Source organism: Cervus elaphus, chromosome 30 (assembly GCF_910594005.1).
Source record: "Cervus elaphus chromosome 30, mCerEla1.1, whole genome shotgun sequence".
Lineage (NCBI taxonomy): Eukaryota > Metazoa > Chordata > Mammalia > Artiodactyla > Cervidae > Cervus > Cervus elaphus.
Window position 1 is genome coordinate 47,842,727 of NC_057844.1, and position 18,302 is coordinate 47,861,028.

Below are 18,302 nucleotides of genomic sequence, written 5' to 3' on the forward strand. Positions count from 1 at the left end.
AGAGTCCACCCAAACCCATGCCCATCGAGTCGGTGATGCCATCCAGCCATCTCATCCTCTGTCATCCCCTTCTCTCCCTGCCCCAAATCCCTCCCAGCATCAGTGTCTTTTCCAATGAGTCAGCTCTTCTCATGAAGTGGCTAAAGTATTGGAGTTTCAGCTTCAGCATCAGTCCTTCCAATGAACACCCAGGACTGATCTCCTTTAGGATGGACTGGTTGGATCTCTTTGCAGTCCAAGGGACTGTCAAGTGTCTTCTCCAACACCACAGTTCAAAAGCATCAATTCTTCAGCGCTTAGCTTTCTTCACAGTCCAACTCTCACATCCATACATAACCACTGGAAAAACCATAGCCTTGACTAGACGAACCTTTGTTGGCAAAGTAATGTCTCTGCTTTTTAATATGCTATCTAGGTTGGTCATAACTTTCCTTCCAAGGAGTAAGTGTCTTTTAAGTTCATGGCTGCAATCACCATCTGCAGTGATTTTGGAGCCCCAAAAAAGTAAAGTCTGACACTGTTTCCACTGTTTCCCCATCTGTTTCCCATAAAGTGATGGGACCAGATGCCATGATCTTCATTTTCTGAATGTTAAGCTTTAAGCCAACTTTTTCACTCTCCTCTTTCACTTTCATCAAGAGGCTTTTTAGTTCCTCTTCACTTTCTGCCATAAGGGTGGTGTCATCTGTATATCTGAGGTTATTCATATCTCTCCCGGAAATCTTGATTCCAGCTTGTGCTTCTTCCAGCCCAGCGTTTCTCATGATATACTCTGCATATAAGTTAAATAAGCAGGGTGACAATATACAGCCTTGATGTACTCCTTTTCCTATTTGGAATCAGTCTGTTGTTCCATGTCCAGTTCTAACTGTTCCCTTTTATCCTGGATACAGATTTCTCAGGAGGCAGGTCAGGTGGTCTGGTATTCCCATCTCTTCAAGAATTTTCCATAGTTTGTTGTGATCCACACAGTCAAAGGTTTTGGCATAGTCAATGAAGCAGTGGTAGATTTTTCCTGGAACTCTCTTGCTTTTTCAATGATCTGGCAATTTGATCTCTGGTTCCTCTGCCTTTTCTAAATCCAGCTTGAACACCTGGAAGTTCTCAGTTCACATACTGTTGAAGCCTCGCTTGAAGAATTTTGAGCATTACTTTGCTAGTGTATAAGATGAGTGCAGCGTGCAGTAGTTTGAACATTCTTTGCCATTGTCTTTCTTTGGGACTGGGATGAAAACTGATCTTTTCCAGTCCTGTGGCCACTGCTGAGTTTTCCAAATTTGCTGGCATATTGAGCATTACTTTGCTAGTGTGTGAGATGAGTGCAATTGTGTGATTGTGTCCTAGGTTTTAGACTCACCAAATAAAAACAGGGCTTCCCAGGTGGCGCTAGTGGTAAAGAACCTGCCTGCCAACGCAGAAGACTTAAGAGACCTGGATTCGATCCCTGGGTTGGGAAGATCCCCTGGAGGAAGGTACGGCAACCCACTCTGTATTCTTGCCTGGAGAATCCCACCGATAGAGGAGCCTGGTGGACTACAGTCCATGAGGTTGCAAAGAGTCAGATATGACTGAAGCAACCTAGCACATTATCAAAGAATCAACATCAATATCCAAGTGACTGTGTGGATCCATGCTGAGCACATTACAAAACTGTGGCTCCAAATTAGCCATGAAAAGTGAGATAGGGTCCACTGACTTCAGTTTAGCAATGGAATATATAGGCTGCACTAAGTAAGTTTTAAGGGCCCTGAGGATGATCAATTATGCTAGCCTTTCACAACCACATCTACCTCATGAGTTGCTGTCTGGTCAAGCTGAGGAGCTCAGAGGAGTGTGGGGCACAGCAGGGCTGCCCTTGAGATGTCTGAACTGACCTGAGTATTCAGTATGGTCTGAAAGCTCTAAGGGATGTGGACATCACAGTAGCTATGTCACAGACAAATGCCCTGCAATCCTCTTGAAGGTAATGGATTACAATGCTTGTGTGTGTGTAGTCACTTCAATCACGTCCAACTCTTTGTGACCCCCTGGATTGTAGCCTGCCAAACTCCTCTGTCCATGGGATTATCCCACAAGAATACTGGAGTAGGTTACAATTTCCTCCTCCAGGGGATCTTCCTGACCCAGGGATCAAAACTGTCTACTGCACTGGCAGGCAGATTCTGTACCACTGAGCCACCGGGGAAGCCCATGGATTACAATATATAAATATATATATTACATTATATAAACTGTAGCTCTCAAAAAAGGAGGGCACCGCGATGGCTATACATATTTTTAAGCAATTCTGGAACATTCCCTGAATGAACTTCTTTTTAGCATACCTGCTTCAGTCTGATGTTGCTGATGCCATCATGGCCTCATAAAACTGAGTTACATGTAGATACACCCATGAATTTACCACAGTAAAAATATGAGAGAAAAAGACCATGTACAAATTGTTCCTATATAAAGAAAATGTAATTTATTTCAGAAATAAGACAATCATTCAAGTGTATGGCTGTGTAGGTGTTGATTGATGAATTTAGACTAAACAGGAAGTGATGCAGATTATACTCATTACACTGCTGGGAGAGAAATATATTAAATCCAGACAACACTCGGACAAAGCACAAGGAACTCATTGTGTTGAAGGAAATCATGCAACTTTGGTGGGAAGACAATGTACTATATGGTATGAAAACCATCAGTGGCCGTTTGGGACTGAAATAATTTTTTAGGGAGTATGATTTTGTTCAAGCACTGAAGTATTTTTCTTTTTTGATAAAGCTCCATGGTATTCTACACTTAATCACATAGCTGCTTCTGTACTTTTAATTCTTTCATGCTGTGGCCTGGCAGTCATTAATTTGGAGAGAATCAGGAACAGTGAAACCATCAATATTCAGATGAGAAATCTCAGCTATGGCAAAACATCAAGAATAAAGGTAAGAACTGAGGAAGTTTCAGAATCCCTAGTACCCATAGAATTCCATTTATTGTTGAAGGATCCGGGAATCCCTTGGTAGAAGAAACACTGACAAATACATTACCTTGAGGGTATAATAGTATTGGGTGATCTATTCCATAAGACTGGCCTCTGTGGTCTACACGTATGACAAAGTCTCTTGGGATGAACTGGAAAGCAAGAACAAAGCTGGAGAGCTGGCTTACTTGCTTGGTACGGCCTAAAGAGAACAGTCAGAAAAATCAGGCCCAAGACACATAAATCTGATGTACAACTTACCACTTTGTTACAAAGTCATATCCAAAAATGAAAACCCTGAATGAATTAGGTTCAGTCTTACAAGTGACTGCCACACTTCACCAGAGTGTAGAACGAGAGAGAGTATCCTAATTTATTGGCTTCTGCCTGAATGGAATATTTCCAAAATGGTGCAACTAAAATCTTCATGAATAGTTCAATAAAAAAATGTACTTAGAGTTTATTGCTTCAACTGTCAAAGAATCTTATAATTAATTAGTGAGTGATTTCTTCTGTAGAACTGGCCTTGTGATCACTGTGAAATTACCAAGGAAGCTGGCACTGGTTGAGCAATTACTCCTCTAGGCTCCCTTCAGGTAGATGCTCTATGCAACCAGACTTGGGAGTGTCAAAGACGGAGCCCTAAGCAGCTTGGATGGAGCAGAACACATGTGTAGCCCCTTGAGGCTCTCCTCGCGCAGTGTTTCTGAGTGGAACCCAGTGATTTCACCAAACTCCAAGTTCATTTACAAAAGGATTTGAATCAGTAATAAAGTAAGCCAAAATCTACTTCAGTCTCTGATTTTTATGAGTTATTAAACTACATTATGGTTTGCCAAGTATGAAATGAAGAATTGTATTCATTGGGTTTATTAATATTTATTTGTACATAAACAAAGATATCTGTTGAATATTTCTATGATATTCATCACTGCTCATTCTCTCTCCCCACCTTCTATCGTTTCTCCATCCTCTTAACCTGCAACCCTTTAGTAGCTAAGGACTCTACTGCTAGAACCAGGCTGACTGGAAAAGTTGCCTAAACACAGTACCTTACCTTTACCTCTGTAAAATTAGGATAATAACAGAACCTAACTCAGGATTTTTATAAGAATAAAGAGAACAAATATAACACTTAGAACACTGCTGGGCATCTAGGAAGTACTCAAATATTATTTTTATTATCACCTATCACCATTTAATATAATTGTTAGTAGTATTTCCTACCATTCTCATTGTTGAATGGATTTTTCCAGTAGGTCTTCAAGTGAAGGATACTAATAGGAGATGGTTGGATGGCATCACTGATTCAATGGACATGAACTTGGGCAAACTCCCAGACAGTGAGGGACAGGGAAGCCTGGCATGCTGCAGTCCGTGGGGTCACGAAGAGTCCGACACAACCTGGTGACTGAACAACAACTGGAGGATACTTAGATTTTTCAAGTGCCTTTTAAGCATTATTTAAATTGAAGGGCTTCCTGGTGGCTCAGAAGGTAAAGAATCTGCCTGCAATCCAGGAGACTAGGGTTCGATCCCTGGGTTGGAAAGATCCCCTGAAGAAGGGAGTGGCTACCCACTCTAGTACTCTTGCTTGGAGTATTCCATGGACAGAGGAGCCTGGTGGGCTGCAGTCCATGGAGACACAAAGAGCTGGGACACAACTGAGTGACTAATACTTTCACTTTTTTTCACTTTTCCACTCATTAATAGTCTTATTTTTCCAAACCTTATAATTGTTTTAAGATTTTATAGAAATAAACCAACTTTGTCATGTGCTAGATAGATCATTCTACACTTAAATGAGACACAAAGTCCAAAAAATAATGTAATTCATTCATTCACAGAGATTCGATTTTAGGCTCTGAAAAAATCTTGTTTTCATATCACTTCATATTTCTGGACCATTAATTTTACACTCATTAAAATATTTTCAGGAATCCCACTTTAGGTCCTGGCTGTTATGAAATAAAACATCCTCTATTCAACTTTTAGTATACAGTCTATTTTGTTCTGTTTTAAATTACTATACACAAATGGTAAAACTTTTCATAACAAAGGTTTAATTAGTATGGTAATAACTATGATTTCCAAAGTGTCTGAATCAGCCTTAGTAATAATTAGGGAGTTTCGTTCCATACAAAATGCTTTATTTAACCTTCATGCCTTCATTCAGATAATTATACAAATGCATACAGTTAAAGGTTTAAACTCTATTTCGGTTCACAGCTCAATTCATAGGAAAGTTGAATACAGAAAAGCAATGCACCAACAGAATATGTCTGAGACACCATTAAAAACGTTAACACTTGTTCATTTAAATCTCTGAGAATAGACTGGAATAATCATCCTCTGAGAGAATCTCATTAGGAGGGTCTCCCTTTACATTATCGTAGGGCCAAAAAAAAAAAAAAAAAAAAAGGTCACCATTTTACAGTAAAAGGAAAAAAGCTCTGAGTATATTTACAATACATACACTATACATAAATACAAGAACAACACTTACATAATATTAATAAACTTATAACAGGGGTTGCCTAAACACTACAGAGTATATAAATGCAGAGGAAACTATTGGGAAATTAGATCTTTAGATAAGCTGGAGAAATAAATTCATTTGCAATTAAAACTCTGAACAGAAAACCAAATGAAGATTTAAGAAAGTAATACATTTGCTTTCCAGCATCGTTGGGGGTTTTAATCCTTTAATGCAGAGGACCTACTCTGGGTATTCCAACTCTCTGGGGTCAGAGACCCAGGAGCCTTTTGTAAAATTACCTTAAGTGAATCAGACGCAGTACATCTATTTGATTTGCTGTTCAGAGGCTTCAAGCCTAGAATAACTGTTTTGTAAACAAAAGGATGTTTTTGTATTTTTTACACAGCTCTTGTAATCCAATCACCAAGTAGAATGAGCTAAGTGTCAAGGAAAGGAAAAAGATGCCTGCTTGATTTGGCCAAAGTTGATATTTTTCTTTATTCCCATGTATTTTTTCAAATACCGCCGAGAGATTTATTCAAAAGAGGATGACGTTTGAACTGACCCCCACACACCTAGAGCAACGTCTAGACTACTACTAATTACAACTAAGTCATTTTAAGTGGCAGGTGGGTATATCTTAAACGTGGTCTGTTCTCATCATTTCACAACACAGAAAGTTCTGAGTACATTCTTCTATGGACAAACATGAATTTGCTGGTTTCTCTTTTTTAAAATGAGCATGTTATGATACACATAATTGCATTATGATACAGGATGACATAATACAGAAGACGATGTTTTCAAGCTGGTTTTGTAAGTAGTTATCTCACATCCACGGGGAGTTGGTTTGCCATGTGATGCAATGTGTCCCACATAGACATGAACAAAACAATACAGCCACCATTCCATAGGGCGGGGGTAGGAATGGTGGGTTTTTTTTTTTTTTTATGAATTTTTAAACACAACAAAGTGTAGACAGACAAGTTGATAGGAAAGAGCCTTGAATATAGGCACCAGTGCCCCAGTTCAACTATACCCATCCAATATAATCAAGTTCTGAGGGACAAAATACATCCTGTAGTCTGCATGTAAATACAAAATCCTGCTATGGAAAAACTAGAAACACAAGTAGGGCAACATCATTTTCTAAAATGTTTTATATTTTAGGAGCATGACATTAGCAGAAAGGGAAGATGTTGGTATGTCCCTAAAATATCCTCCCTTTTGATTACTTGAGCACTTTGACTAGAATTTGATCCAAATTCTACCCTTGTCTTCAACCTGCACTTGGAAAAAGCAAGATATACTAATTCACACAAGGAGTCATTGGCTCTTGCTTTGCACAAAGGGCAGACTCTGTTGTCTCAAACATTTAAAATTTCTAGAGATGTAATCCAGAAAGATAAAGTACCGATGTGACTATTTCCACTATTCATCTCTTTTCAATTTGCTTAAAGTTGTGGTTTTGCTGTGGAGAAATTATTGCTTGTTTTGAAACCCAATTAACTGAGGAGAGCGCCCTTTTCTGCAACGGGTTGTGTGCACACGAAACACTTGCTTTCAGCATGGGAGGAAATTTGTTTACACAAGTTTTATCTCTTTCCTCAGCCAAGTAACAGGGAGAAAGATTGTAATTCAGGAGATTCATTTTCAGAAAAAGAAACACCATGAGAAATGACATTCTCCAAATGTTTTCTAAGTCCATTAGTACTTCCATGAATCAATACTGTCAAGAGAATGTGCTCTACACAGAAAAGAGGGGTGGGGGTGGGGTCATTTCTCTGATGTTGTACAGTTTCCTAGATAAAATTCAATTAAACTAACAATAATACTACAGGCAAATTATTTGTAAGACTACTGAGAACATTACAAGGTGGTACTGTTAGGTGAGAAATCTGAAAAGGAATTTTCCGTTCTCTCTTCTCGCTCATCATCTGAATGTTCCCAACTGCCAACCCGCTCACAACCGCCAAAAGTTGACTCTTGTTTTCAACAGCTAGTTCCATGGAGGTAACATTTCAAATGCAAATTAAACACACTCTGGAAGGTCCACACAAGTGGAAAACCCTTTATTCCATCTATAAAGAAATACGTAGAATCAAGAAAATCTGCTCTAAAATGCCATCAAGTAGGGAAATGTTTAAATCATTTTGGATCTCCAGGTCGAACATTTCAGAGGCAGGTGAGAAGTCCAGGGAGATAGCCAGTTGGCGTGTTTGTTTATCATGATTCTCCATGTGTGAGTTTTCAGAAGACTGATTTTAAATCTTATGCACCACTGTCAAATCATGTCCTTACATCTTATTTGGAAAATTTGATGACTACACATCCCTAATAAAACTACTTAAGGGTTAGATATGGAAAGTTGGCTCTTGGGAACACAGGTGCAGCAGTGCCTTAGGGAGAATACAGGCTTTGGAGCCTGAGAGAGGTGAACTTCCACTCCTACTCTTGTGATTTCTGTTTGCAGACAACTCAGCCACCCTCTCTGCGCCTTGGTTTCCCATCCATGAAATCTAGAACTGTTGTACACGAGAGGTGATATGTCTAAAAATTACCCAGTATACTGCTTGGCATATGGTAAGGATTTACTAAAGAACAGCTAGTATTTTCATGGTTTGCTGAACTTTTGACCTTTCAAGTTCTTTTAGTACTTTCAGACAACTAGCAGAAAACAGCCCATTCAAAAGACTTGCCTTCAGTACGATTAAGGAACACAGCAGTGTTACTCTGACACTTTGATCATTCTTTTACACCCTCATCTAGCATACTTCCTTCTTTTTTGTTCTGAAACGTAGAGGGGGAAACAGGAGATGGTTTAATAGTCCTGCGGTCTGGTTCCGGAGAACACTGTCCATCATGGTAGTCTTCATTGTCTAAAGTCTGAGTGTTTAATCACAGTTATACTTTAAAAATTGCTCTTACCAAATGTTTGGCTCTGAAAGAGTGTAATTTTACTGATACCCCTTGATAGCTTGTTTGGATGGATGTGTGCTCTGAGATGATGGGACTGGAGAATTTCCAGGGCTCTTGTCTCTTCATACAATCTGCCTGTATATTCCTATTCATGACTTTACGTTTAGCAGCAAAATAATGGTAGGAACATATTGTGTTGTTCTGAATGTAAATCTGGTCATTTCCAGGACCAACTGTAAACCTTGGTCAAGGCTAGGCTTACTACATGTCAGTTTTACTTTAGTGGACATTTGGGGAGAAACAACTGTGTTAATATTCACCCCAAAATGGTTCTTAGATGATAACAGGAAATATTAGGGGGAAGGGAAATGAAGAAAGGTATAGGTTTGTGCATTTGATATTACTGGATAAAATAAAGGAAAAGAAACAGATGTCTATAGTGTTTTGCTCTTAATAAACTGGCTTTTGTTAATTGAGCAAAACTTTTTGGACTACAAACAAGTGCTTCATAAGTTTTGGACAAATCACAGTGAAGTTTTCATCTCAAAACTATAAATGCCACGTGCCAGGATGTATACCGGATATAATCATAAAGTTCAGACAGGCGTTCTTATATTCTGTAAGAAAGATTAAATTAAGAAATGCTAACATAAGCAAGATGAAATATATTTAAAACACACCAAACAATTTTTGAGGGCGTATATGAACAGATTCAATTTATTGTGTGCATATATTTTCTCTGTGTGCGTGTTTCCCAAAGGTGGGGGAAAAACCCAGTTTGATAAAGAATTATTGCTGTGTAAAAGTACAGGAATATCTCATTGGTCATAAAATTTATTGACAGGCACTTTCAGCTTTTAATTCATTTCTGAAAATGGGCATTAGTTTATTCATATTGCCAGTATAGAATCATTTCACATGTGGCCATATCCATAGCATTCATCTTGTCAACAGGTAGCTACTGCTAAAAGAACTCCCTCTGGGATTTAACAAAAACAAACACGTGCAGAGGGTGTGCATTTGTTTTGATCAAGAATTACTGCATCGAGGAGGAAGGTAACTGAGAAAAGAGAACAACTGCTAGATGATTCTTTTTAACACAAGGAAATCCTGTGCTGCTGTTTTTCTCTTTACAGGCAAAGAGCATGCATTTGGAATCAGTTTGCTACAACTTAAAATGACTTCACTGCATTCTAAACCATCCTGGCTAAACTGAGACAAGTGGCCACTCCATTTTGTTAGGGAGCACAAGGGGTATGCTCTGACAAGGCAGAACAGAGTCCCCATGGCAATATCACTAATTGTGTGTAAGATACACAAGGCATATCTGAACAAGTTTTTTTTTTTTTTTAATTGTGATGAAAACTAGAAGCTCTTTTTCCCAACATACTTCATCAAACTATTTACAACCTCTGTAAAATTTGTGAGTTTGAAAATACTTTTTTCCACTATCACATATGTTACTAATACAGTAAAATATCTTCACTCTATTTTTTAAGATGCAGTATCGTATCCTATTTCATTTTCTTATGAAAATCTGAATTTCTATTGCAATTGCACAGTATTTAGCATATTTAAAGTACCAATGGACATGGGTTGCTAAACAGACATTTCTATAATGAAACTGTGAAAATATAGCATTTAAAATTTTTATGTACACTTCTTAACTATAAAATGCAGGCAAAGTCATATATAGCATTATAAGCTGATTCCCTAATAAGGTAAATAACTTACATTTCTAGACAGCATGGATTATTACAAATTCATTCTTTTTAAAAAAGTCCTTTGTTGATATTTATTAGTCCACTGGCTGCTGCATATACAAGTGTGTATACAGGTGTGCATGTGTTGGGGGTGCCAGTGCAGGTAAGTGGAAGGCATTGTGGGGATATGGAGAAATGTGATATGGAAGACATGGCTTACCAAACCCCTTTTCTAAACCAAACCAAATCAAATGGAAACATCTTTTGTGTGTGTGAAATGCACTACCTCAGAAAAGTTGAAGGAAGAGATCTGATCAATGAAGTTGTAGAATACATTTACCTCCTAGATTTACAGGCTTAAACAGTAAGGAGTAAAATCTGAGATTGGATTATGGACTATGAATATTAAGGCTTCCTAGGCCTACTAAGATTCACATGAGTTATCTCACGCTCAATCCTTTACAAAGACTGTAACTCAACATATCACGAATGCTGGTATTCTTAACACTGCTGAAATTCTGTCAGTCCTTACTATAAACATTAAGACACCTTTATAACAACATCATGGCTACACTTCTAAGCAGTCATAACAATATAACAAAGGCGTATTAATACATTTGAAGGCCTCACCTCACCAGATTTACTCAGTTGCAACTTTGGTAAGTATAATAAATTAAGTACAGAGTAAGGAATACTGCATCTTCATCCATATATATGTTATCACTCTAATGAACTGATTTCAAAGTGCAGAATTGTATTTATGTTGAAAACACAAATAGCAATTTGAAGTTAAAACAACTGCATAAAATGAACACAATCTTTGTATAAGCTGATCCAAATTTCAACCATAATGAGAATGGCCTTTTTAATCATCTAGAACTGGCATTTGTAAACACTGTAGTATTTTGCAAGTTTTTTTCACCTGAAGCTCCTCTTTCTATTTTCCACTTAAACTTTAAAGTGAACAAAAGTGCTCTTTTTTCAATAAAAAATGTGGTTTGTGTTACTGTTATTCAACTGCCTTTGAAAATAAATGTCCCATAGTGTTCCATAAAAGTAATTCCAGGCAACAGTGTAATTTTATGGTAAAGCCATTAGAAATTTCACTCTAAATGCCTTAATAAAACTTAAGACAAGTTATCAAGCAGGCTTCTCAAAGTCCACATGCAGTTGATGGGATGGGGCTGGAACTAGACGGGGAAGTGTGAATCTTTACCCAAACAACCTAAGATCAGAATATGAGGAGGGAATCTATTAAAACTTCAATGTCTGAACTTCTTAACTTTTCAAATAACATTAACTTCCTTGAAATCAATCTCTACAATGCAAAAAGACAGTCAGGTCAACTGTAGCTTCCAAAGCCATTATAGCTACCTGTGTCTAAATTCCCAAACATACACATATGCCTAGCTGCAAACTGAATGACTTCAAATTTACCACCAAAGAATGCTTACAGTTAGGGTACAACTGAGAAATTCTTTGGATTTTACTCCTTTTCTGCTGTTAATCATCTACTGTGCTTTTTAAAACAGGCTAGAACAGACATCAGATGAGATGCAGGAGGCTTTTCCATGTCTGAAGATATTCTTACTTAAAAATGTAATTCCTTCTCTTCCAAACCACCTTCCTTTCTATGGGGAAACACTTGTAGAAAATTCACCAAGGATTATTTGTTATGTTTCAAGACAAGCCTCAGGTAAGTTTCAGTCTGGGACTACATCAGCAATTCATTTACTACTTGTGCTTGGATTCCCTCCTTAGAAGTATCAATACATCAAAAGGGGGAAATGGTGTAATGCTGACAGGTTTTATCAGTAAACTTACTGTCTCAGTTGGGTTCCCACCTTCAGAAGACAAGCAGACAAGCTCAAGTCCCTTAATTTTTCCTATGCTATTAGAGGGGAGCCGCTCATCTCATTCTGTGCTAAATTTAAATCAAGCTATCATTCAGGAAGCTCCCACTGCCTGTCAGTTCTATAAATTCTAAAAACCATTTCTACCTGTAACACTCTCAGGATCTCTCAGCAGAGAAAAGGACTGGCCCTTCTTATGAGAGAAAGCAGAATTAAATTGTCTGCCCTTCACCTAAGTGATTCACCTGTTACCTGCCAACTAAATTCTAGGACTAGTAGAGGGCTTCACGTCTGTGTTCACCACACTGTGTTCATCATGCTCTGTGTTCTTTGCCACTGACTGGTAACCAACACTGGCCTTTCTATTCAAAATGGTCACAGGCAATGAGATGTACGAGTTGCTTACAGTACAGGTAAAACTTTCCAGTTGGTGTAAAAGAAAAAAACAAAAAGCCAAAAACCCAGTGCTTGGTGGGTAGTATACTGGGTAGCTACAGAAGCTATTTACCCATAGAACTGCAGCCCTTGTTGGAGGGGAATTGCCTGATGAATTTTTCAGACCTGGCAGAAAATACAAAGCATGTATTTTTGAAGACAGAATTTGACCTGAAAATCATTATGCTCTTGCTTGAACGTTAAAAACATTCCTTTTAATGCCATCCAACGCAAGTTATCCTTGTTCCAATGTTTCTAGTTTTTTGCTTCATCAGAATTAAGATTATCTGAATTAGAAGATAATCCTAAAGAGCATAGTTCTAGAACCAGAAATTATTTCAGAATGTTCAAATCTTTAAAAATGAGCTAGTAATATTGTGAGGTTAATTTGTGCAACTCCCCAAATCAAGTGTTTGTAATTAAAATATAATGCAAAGGTCTATGCTGGCAACTTCTTATATCTAAGCTATAAAAAAAATCTGAGCAGTAACAGCAATGACAATAAAACCTTACCAAGCCCCTTGGCCACAGAAAGCTGAAAAAATTCAGCTTTTAGTGGGGGAAAAAATATGATAATTTTTCTGAAAGAATGCTCATTGGTGATGTATTGCTTTGTTTACTATAGACTCCGCTAGTTGCAAAAAAGGCTCATAACTCAAGGGGGTTTACGGGACTGTAATTTCCTCTCACCCTCAGCACAGGATGAGTGGGTTCATCCCTGCAGATGCCATTGTATTGAGTCCTAGTATAGTTTAGAAAATGAAATCTATAGAGAAGAACCTATTGGAGAGTCGTTTATCCTTGGCTCTCTCCAAGGGTGGGAACTAGCACCATGTCAGGCTTTCCTTGGGGAGCATTCCCTTCCCACTGACTCAGTTCCAAGGAGAACTGACCCATTCGCCCAAGAGTTAATTCCCAGCTATGCCTCTGTGGCCTCTCTAGTCACCAAATGACTGTTTTCAAACAAGAAAAGGGGGAGCATAATCTTTAATTGTGGTACTCAACCAAGCAGGACAACAAACAGCAGAAAGATTACCTCAGTGCTGTAAATGTAGCCAAGACCTCTAAAATGCTGGGGTGTTTTTACAATCCCTTTAGTAAGTATGAAAATTGGTAACGTGAGTCCTCAGTGAAGTGATTGTAGGAGAGTCCTTTTATGCGTTATTGCTTTTCTCCTCAAGAGGCGCATTATTTCCATCTCTGCTTTGTCTGATTTTTTCATGTTCACTGACTTTGCCTGGGCCGCCCCACCTCTTACCTTGGTGCCAGTGTGTCTAAGAAAGCTTTTTTTCCCCCCGATTCCTTGTAATCGAATACTAGGGGCAGGAAGAGATGATGCCTAGCTGACAGAACACTGCAATTTGAAGTGGGGCAGTAGTTTTTTTAGACAGGCTCTTCCTATTCAACTACAGAACGACTCTGTGCCCATCCACGCTAGGGCAGACACCAGGACTAGACTCCAGCTGAAATGTCGCTGCCCCTCTGCTCAAACAGATGAACAAAACAGAAGCGGAACAAAACAAAAACAATCAACAACAAACAGATGAAAAGAATCAATGTTGGTTTTCTCCAGGGCATGGCATAATGACAAGTCGCAGGTGATATCTAGTGGTCACCATCACTATTGCAAAAGGGCTGCCTGAGCACTTCTTTCTTTTCAGGTAATGGAACCTCTCCAAAAGTTTCTTCTTTTCTACTTTCAGGCTGCTTGCTGGTAACAGATTGGATGTGGGTTCTATTAATATCTTACTTGTAAAAAGGGGTTCAGGGGTGGGATGATGGGAGAATAATCCAAATTTACAAGGTCTTGCTCTAGCCATCAATTTGTGGTAGATGACCTTTAAAAGTATCAATAACAAAACGTCTGACAGCTCAGAAAATGTACAAACTACAAACATCTTGAAATGGCAGAGGACACAGCACGGAAAACAATGCCTGTCTCTTCAGCATCTGGGTCACCGATCTCCCAGGCCAGCGTGAAGTCGTTTCTTGTGTAGTCGTGACGGGGGGCGGGGAGGGGGGGTTACCTTCAGACCGAAAGAAGTGTTACCACTTCTTATTTCCTGCTCTGCTTTCAGACATCGTGGGATGGTGATGCCCTTTTGTGTTAACACTGTGAAGGGGATCCAGCCCTGCTGAATGGGGTGCCGCTAAGAGATCCAGCTCTTACGCTCAGCTGGACAGGGAGCCTTCCTCACACCAGCATATGCCTCCGGCGGTGCAGTGCCAAGTGATCTGACCGGGAGAAGCTGCGGTCACAGTCTGCGCACTTGAATGGCTTGACTCCCGTGTGTTTGCGGTAATGCCTCGTCAGTTCATCCGAACGAGCGAACTTCCAGGTGCAGCCTTCCCAGGTACACTTGTAGGGTTTCTCTCCTGGAAGAGACAAAGGGACAGAACGCTGTGCTCCATCATTTCTCCTGAGCAATCTGGCCAATGCGGTTATCTGGGGACATGACTGCTCTCAGTGGATTTTCCTTCTGGCGGTCCTTTGTCAGGAAACCTAACCACCCCACCAGCAGCTTTTGGGTCCCACAGATGGGGGTTTCAATCTACTCTCTCTTGCTGTGACAATGGGGAGGTTACTTAACACTTGCATCTTCAGTTATGGGTAAGTTACTTTGCAGTCAAACGATCAGAAGGCATAGACTGATAACTCTGGGGTATAATCACCACCGGTAGACTAGAAACGCATGGGAGAGAGCTCTACCTAGGCTGATGTGGCTAAAGGATTGAAATGCACAAAGAATTATAAAGGGTAATGATTTGTATGTTTTGTTGCAATACTGCTCCCAAAAGTGCATCACTTAGATATTTAAAGGTTATTTTAAGGTACAGTGTCCTTTTATCAGTCACACAAAATTTCATTAAAAGGTAAAGCACCCTACCACCCCCAGAAATTAGGTACTAAGTACTTATTATTTATAAACAGTTATTATTTATATTATGTATAAACTACTGTTGTCCATGGGGGTCACAAAAAGTTGGGCATGACTTAGCAGTTAAACAACAATAAACAACTGTTTGTCTACTGGGAGAGAATCCTGGATATCTCAGTAGTGTGAAGTTTAAATGTCTTCTTCAGGGACTTAAGAATTAGGGCAAGTCCTGAGGAATCATCAGGTTGGTCTGAGTGTTGAAACCCACAGTAAAAAACAGTCTGAAGAAGTATGTAATTTGACCACATCCCTCAGTCAACTTGTAAAGACAGTAAAATATGCAAAGGCTTTGTTGGGAAGAGATACTCTATCCGTTGTCTAAATGAGTTCCCGGGGGAGAGGGACAATAGTTGACCCAGGTGTGCTTTTTCCTGGCTCTCATTCAGAATGGAAGCCCTGTCCCCAGGTAACCCCACAAGAACTGAGCTCTTTTCTGCCCCCTCCATCCAATAGTTAACCACACACTGCTTGGCCCCATGTGGAGTTTGGCGAAAAGGCCTAAGGCAGGGAGCAGAGCTACTGGCTGACACCAATATATGTGTGAGATCAGTCGTGTCCAGTTCTTTGCAATCCCATGGACTATAGCCCATCAGGTTCCTCTGTCCATGGGATTTTCCAGGCAAGAATACTGCAGTGGGTTGCCATTTCCTTCTCCAGAGGATCTTCCTGACCCAGGGATTGAACCCGTGTCTCTGGTGTCTCCTGCTTTGGTAGGCAGATTCTTTATACAACTGAGCCATACAACTTTTAGACCTCAAGATACAGAGCTGCAATCCCCTAAAAGAGGGCATGGCAACCCACTCCAGTATCCTTTCCTGGAGAATCCCAGGGACAGAGGAGCCTGGCAGGCTACAGTCCATGGGATTACAAAAGAGTCGGACACGACTTTAGTGACTAAGCACGCACACGTACAGAGTTGCAAAGTGAGTTTTGTTAAATCCATTTTACAGGTGATAAAACTGAGGATGAATGTAGTAAAATAACTTGCCTGAAGCCAGTAAATAGATGTGTTTGGTTCCAAATTCAGTGTTGTTCACTGTGCTCCAAATTCTTTTTCCCATAGAAACTTTGTCACATCCTCAGATAATGCTGATTCTACCTCCTTAGATACTTTCCGATTATTCAACTCCTATTAAATCTATTAAGTCACCTATCACAATATATCATACAGATTTTGTCTAGATGCTTTTCCCCTTTACCACTTTCTGAATACATAGAGATTAAGAGTCACACATCTATTTCTGTATCCTCAGAGCTTAGAGTATGTGTCAAATAGTGTTTGAATAAATTAATAAAACTGCAACATAAACACAGACATGCTCACACAGAGGTGTGTACACAGGCAACTACTAGGCCCTGTAAATGAGATGTACAAGTCATGCCTACATGGGAAAACTAGACTGAACCAGACTCAGCAGTTTCTGTTCAACTGTTAAATGAATGTGAACCATATAGGTCCTTTTGGGATCAAGTGGCACTTTCACAGAACCGCGTGAATAGTACAGCTCGGTTAACTCTAGAAATACTGGTGCACTACCTGGGATCCACAGAAAGCTCCAGGTTACTCCGAAAGGGCTCCTGTCAAGTAGAATGCCTAATGACCAGCTTAATCCAAAACTTCACTTCTGACTCATTCTGGATGTTCTCTAGAGACAAAAATCTGCAGTAGCAGGTATTAACTGATCAGAATTTAACAGAATTTTTTTTTTTTAAAGTCAGCAAAACCCATAACTTAAGAAGATTGGCAGTCCACTATACAGGCTATCCAGGCTTCCCAAGTGGCTTAGTGATACAGAATCCGTCTGTGATGTAGGAGATGTGGGTTTGATCCCTGGGTCAGGAAGATCCCCTGGAGGAGGAAATGGCAACCCAATCCACGGTTCCTGCCTTGAAAATTCCAGGGACAGAGAAGCCTGGTGGGGTACAGTTCATAGGGTTGGAAAGAGTTGGCTATGACTAAGCATGCATGCACATACAGTATATCCATGGCAACTGCTAAAATACTTTTAGTGACATCACTACAAGCTTTTGAAGTTTACATCATGAACATAGGTCCTACTAAGCTGAACTTGATAAAAATCTTATCTTCAAAAGCACATTCATTTTTGGGGCACTGAGCTCTGCTCACTGAGTCTCTTTCACCAACAGGCATCTCCTAGATATCTCTTGTTGTGTATGGAACCAGCTACAATGAGTACAGGTCTAAGAAGAAAAGAATAAAAAAATTTAATTGAGGAAAAACACTACTTAGTTGTGTGCTGGGAGGACATGTGTTTCTATCTTGCTGGGAAAGTGCACTATGTGTATGACCAGGGTTAGAAAAGCTGCCATACTCTTCACCTTGCCATTGCAGTTAAAGTGAGAGGAAGGGGCCCCAGACCTGGGATGGGCCTAGAAGTAAGGAGAGGTAATAGAAGGAGACAGGCTTCGGTTTCAGAGCAAGAAGGACGCTAGAGGCTGGCATGGCCACCATGGGGACAGTCTGTTGTCTCAGGGGTTCTCTGAATTTCCTTGTACACCCAATTTAGGCACTTATTTTCTCCAGTTTCTTCCTCCAGATTATAACAGACATACTCTTACTTTCAATTTGACTGTTTAATAATGGTACTTGTGCCCTTTCCACTTGAAAATCTATAGGAGGTGTAAGAAACTCTGGCCCCCCGGCCAAATCCAGTTGGTGGCCTATTTTATGCAACTTGCAAGCTAAGAACAATTTTCACACTTTTACATCATTGAAGGAAACAAAAAACAAAAAACACCAAAGAGGGTTATTTCATGGCATGTGAAAACCATATGAGATTCAGATTTTAGTGTTCATGAATAAGTTTTTATTGGAACACCGTCTCACTCACTTGTTTGCATATTGTTTATGGCTGTTTTTCAGTAACAGTGAAATTGAGCATTGCAATAAGAAGGTATGACCTGCAATATCTAAAACGTTTACTACAGGAAGTTTGCTGACCCCTGATGTAAGTGAAGGGTACCTCAGCTTGGGGCAGGCTTTCTGAT

General features: G+C 39.6%; 1 protein-coding gene across 6 annotated transcripts in view; it reads right to left on the reverse strand.

Moving 5' to 3' along the window:
* Window positions 1–5,007: 5,007 nt before the first annotated feature.
* Window positions 5,008–18,302, reverse strand: part of KLF12 (Kruppel like factor 12) — a 511,104-nt gene continuing 497,809 nt past the window's right edge. For all 6 annotated transcript variants that reach the window (XM_043891644.1, XM_043891648.1, XM_043891649.1 and 3 more), the window contains one exon: window positions 5,008–14,730. In XM_043891644.1, coding sequence (XP_043747579.1) covers window positions 14,549–14,730 — 182 coding nt within the window. In that variant the 3' untranslated portion in view covers window positions 5,008–14,548. The remainder of the gene's footprint in view (window positions 14,731–18,302) is intronic.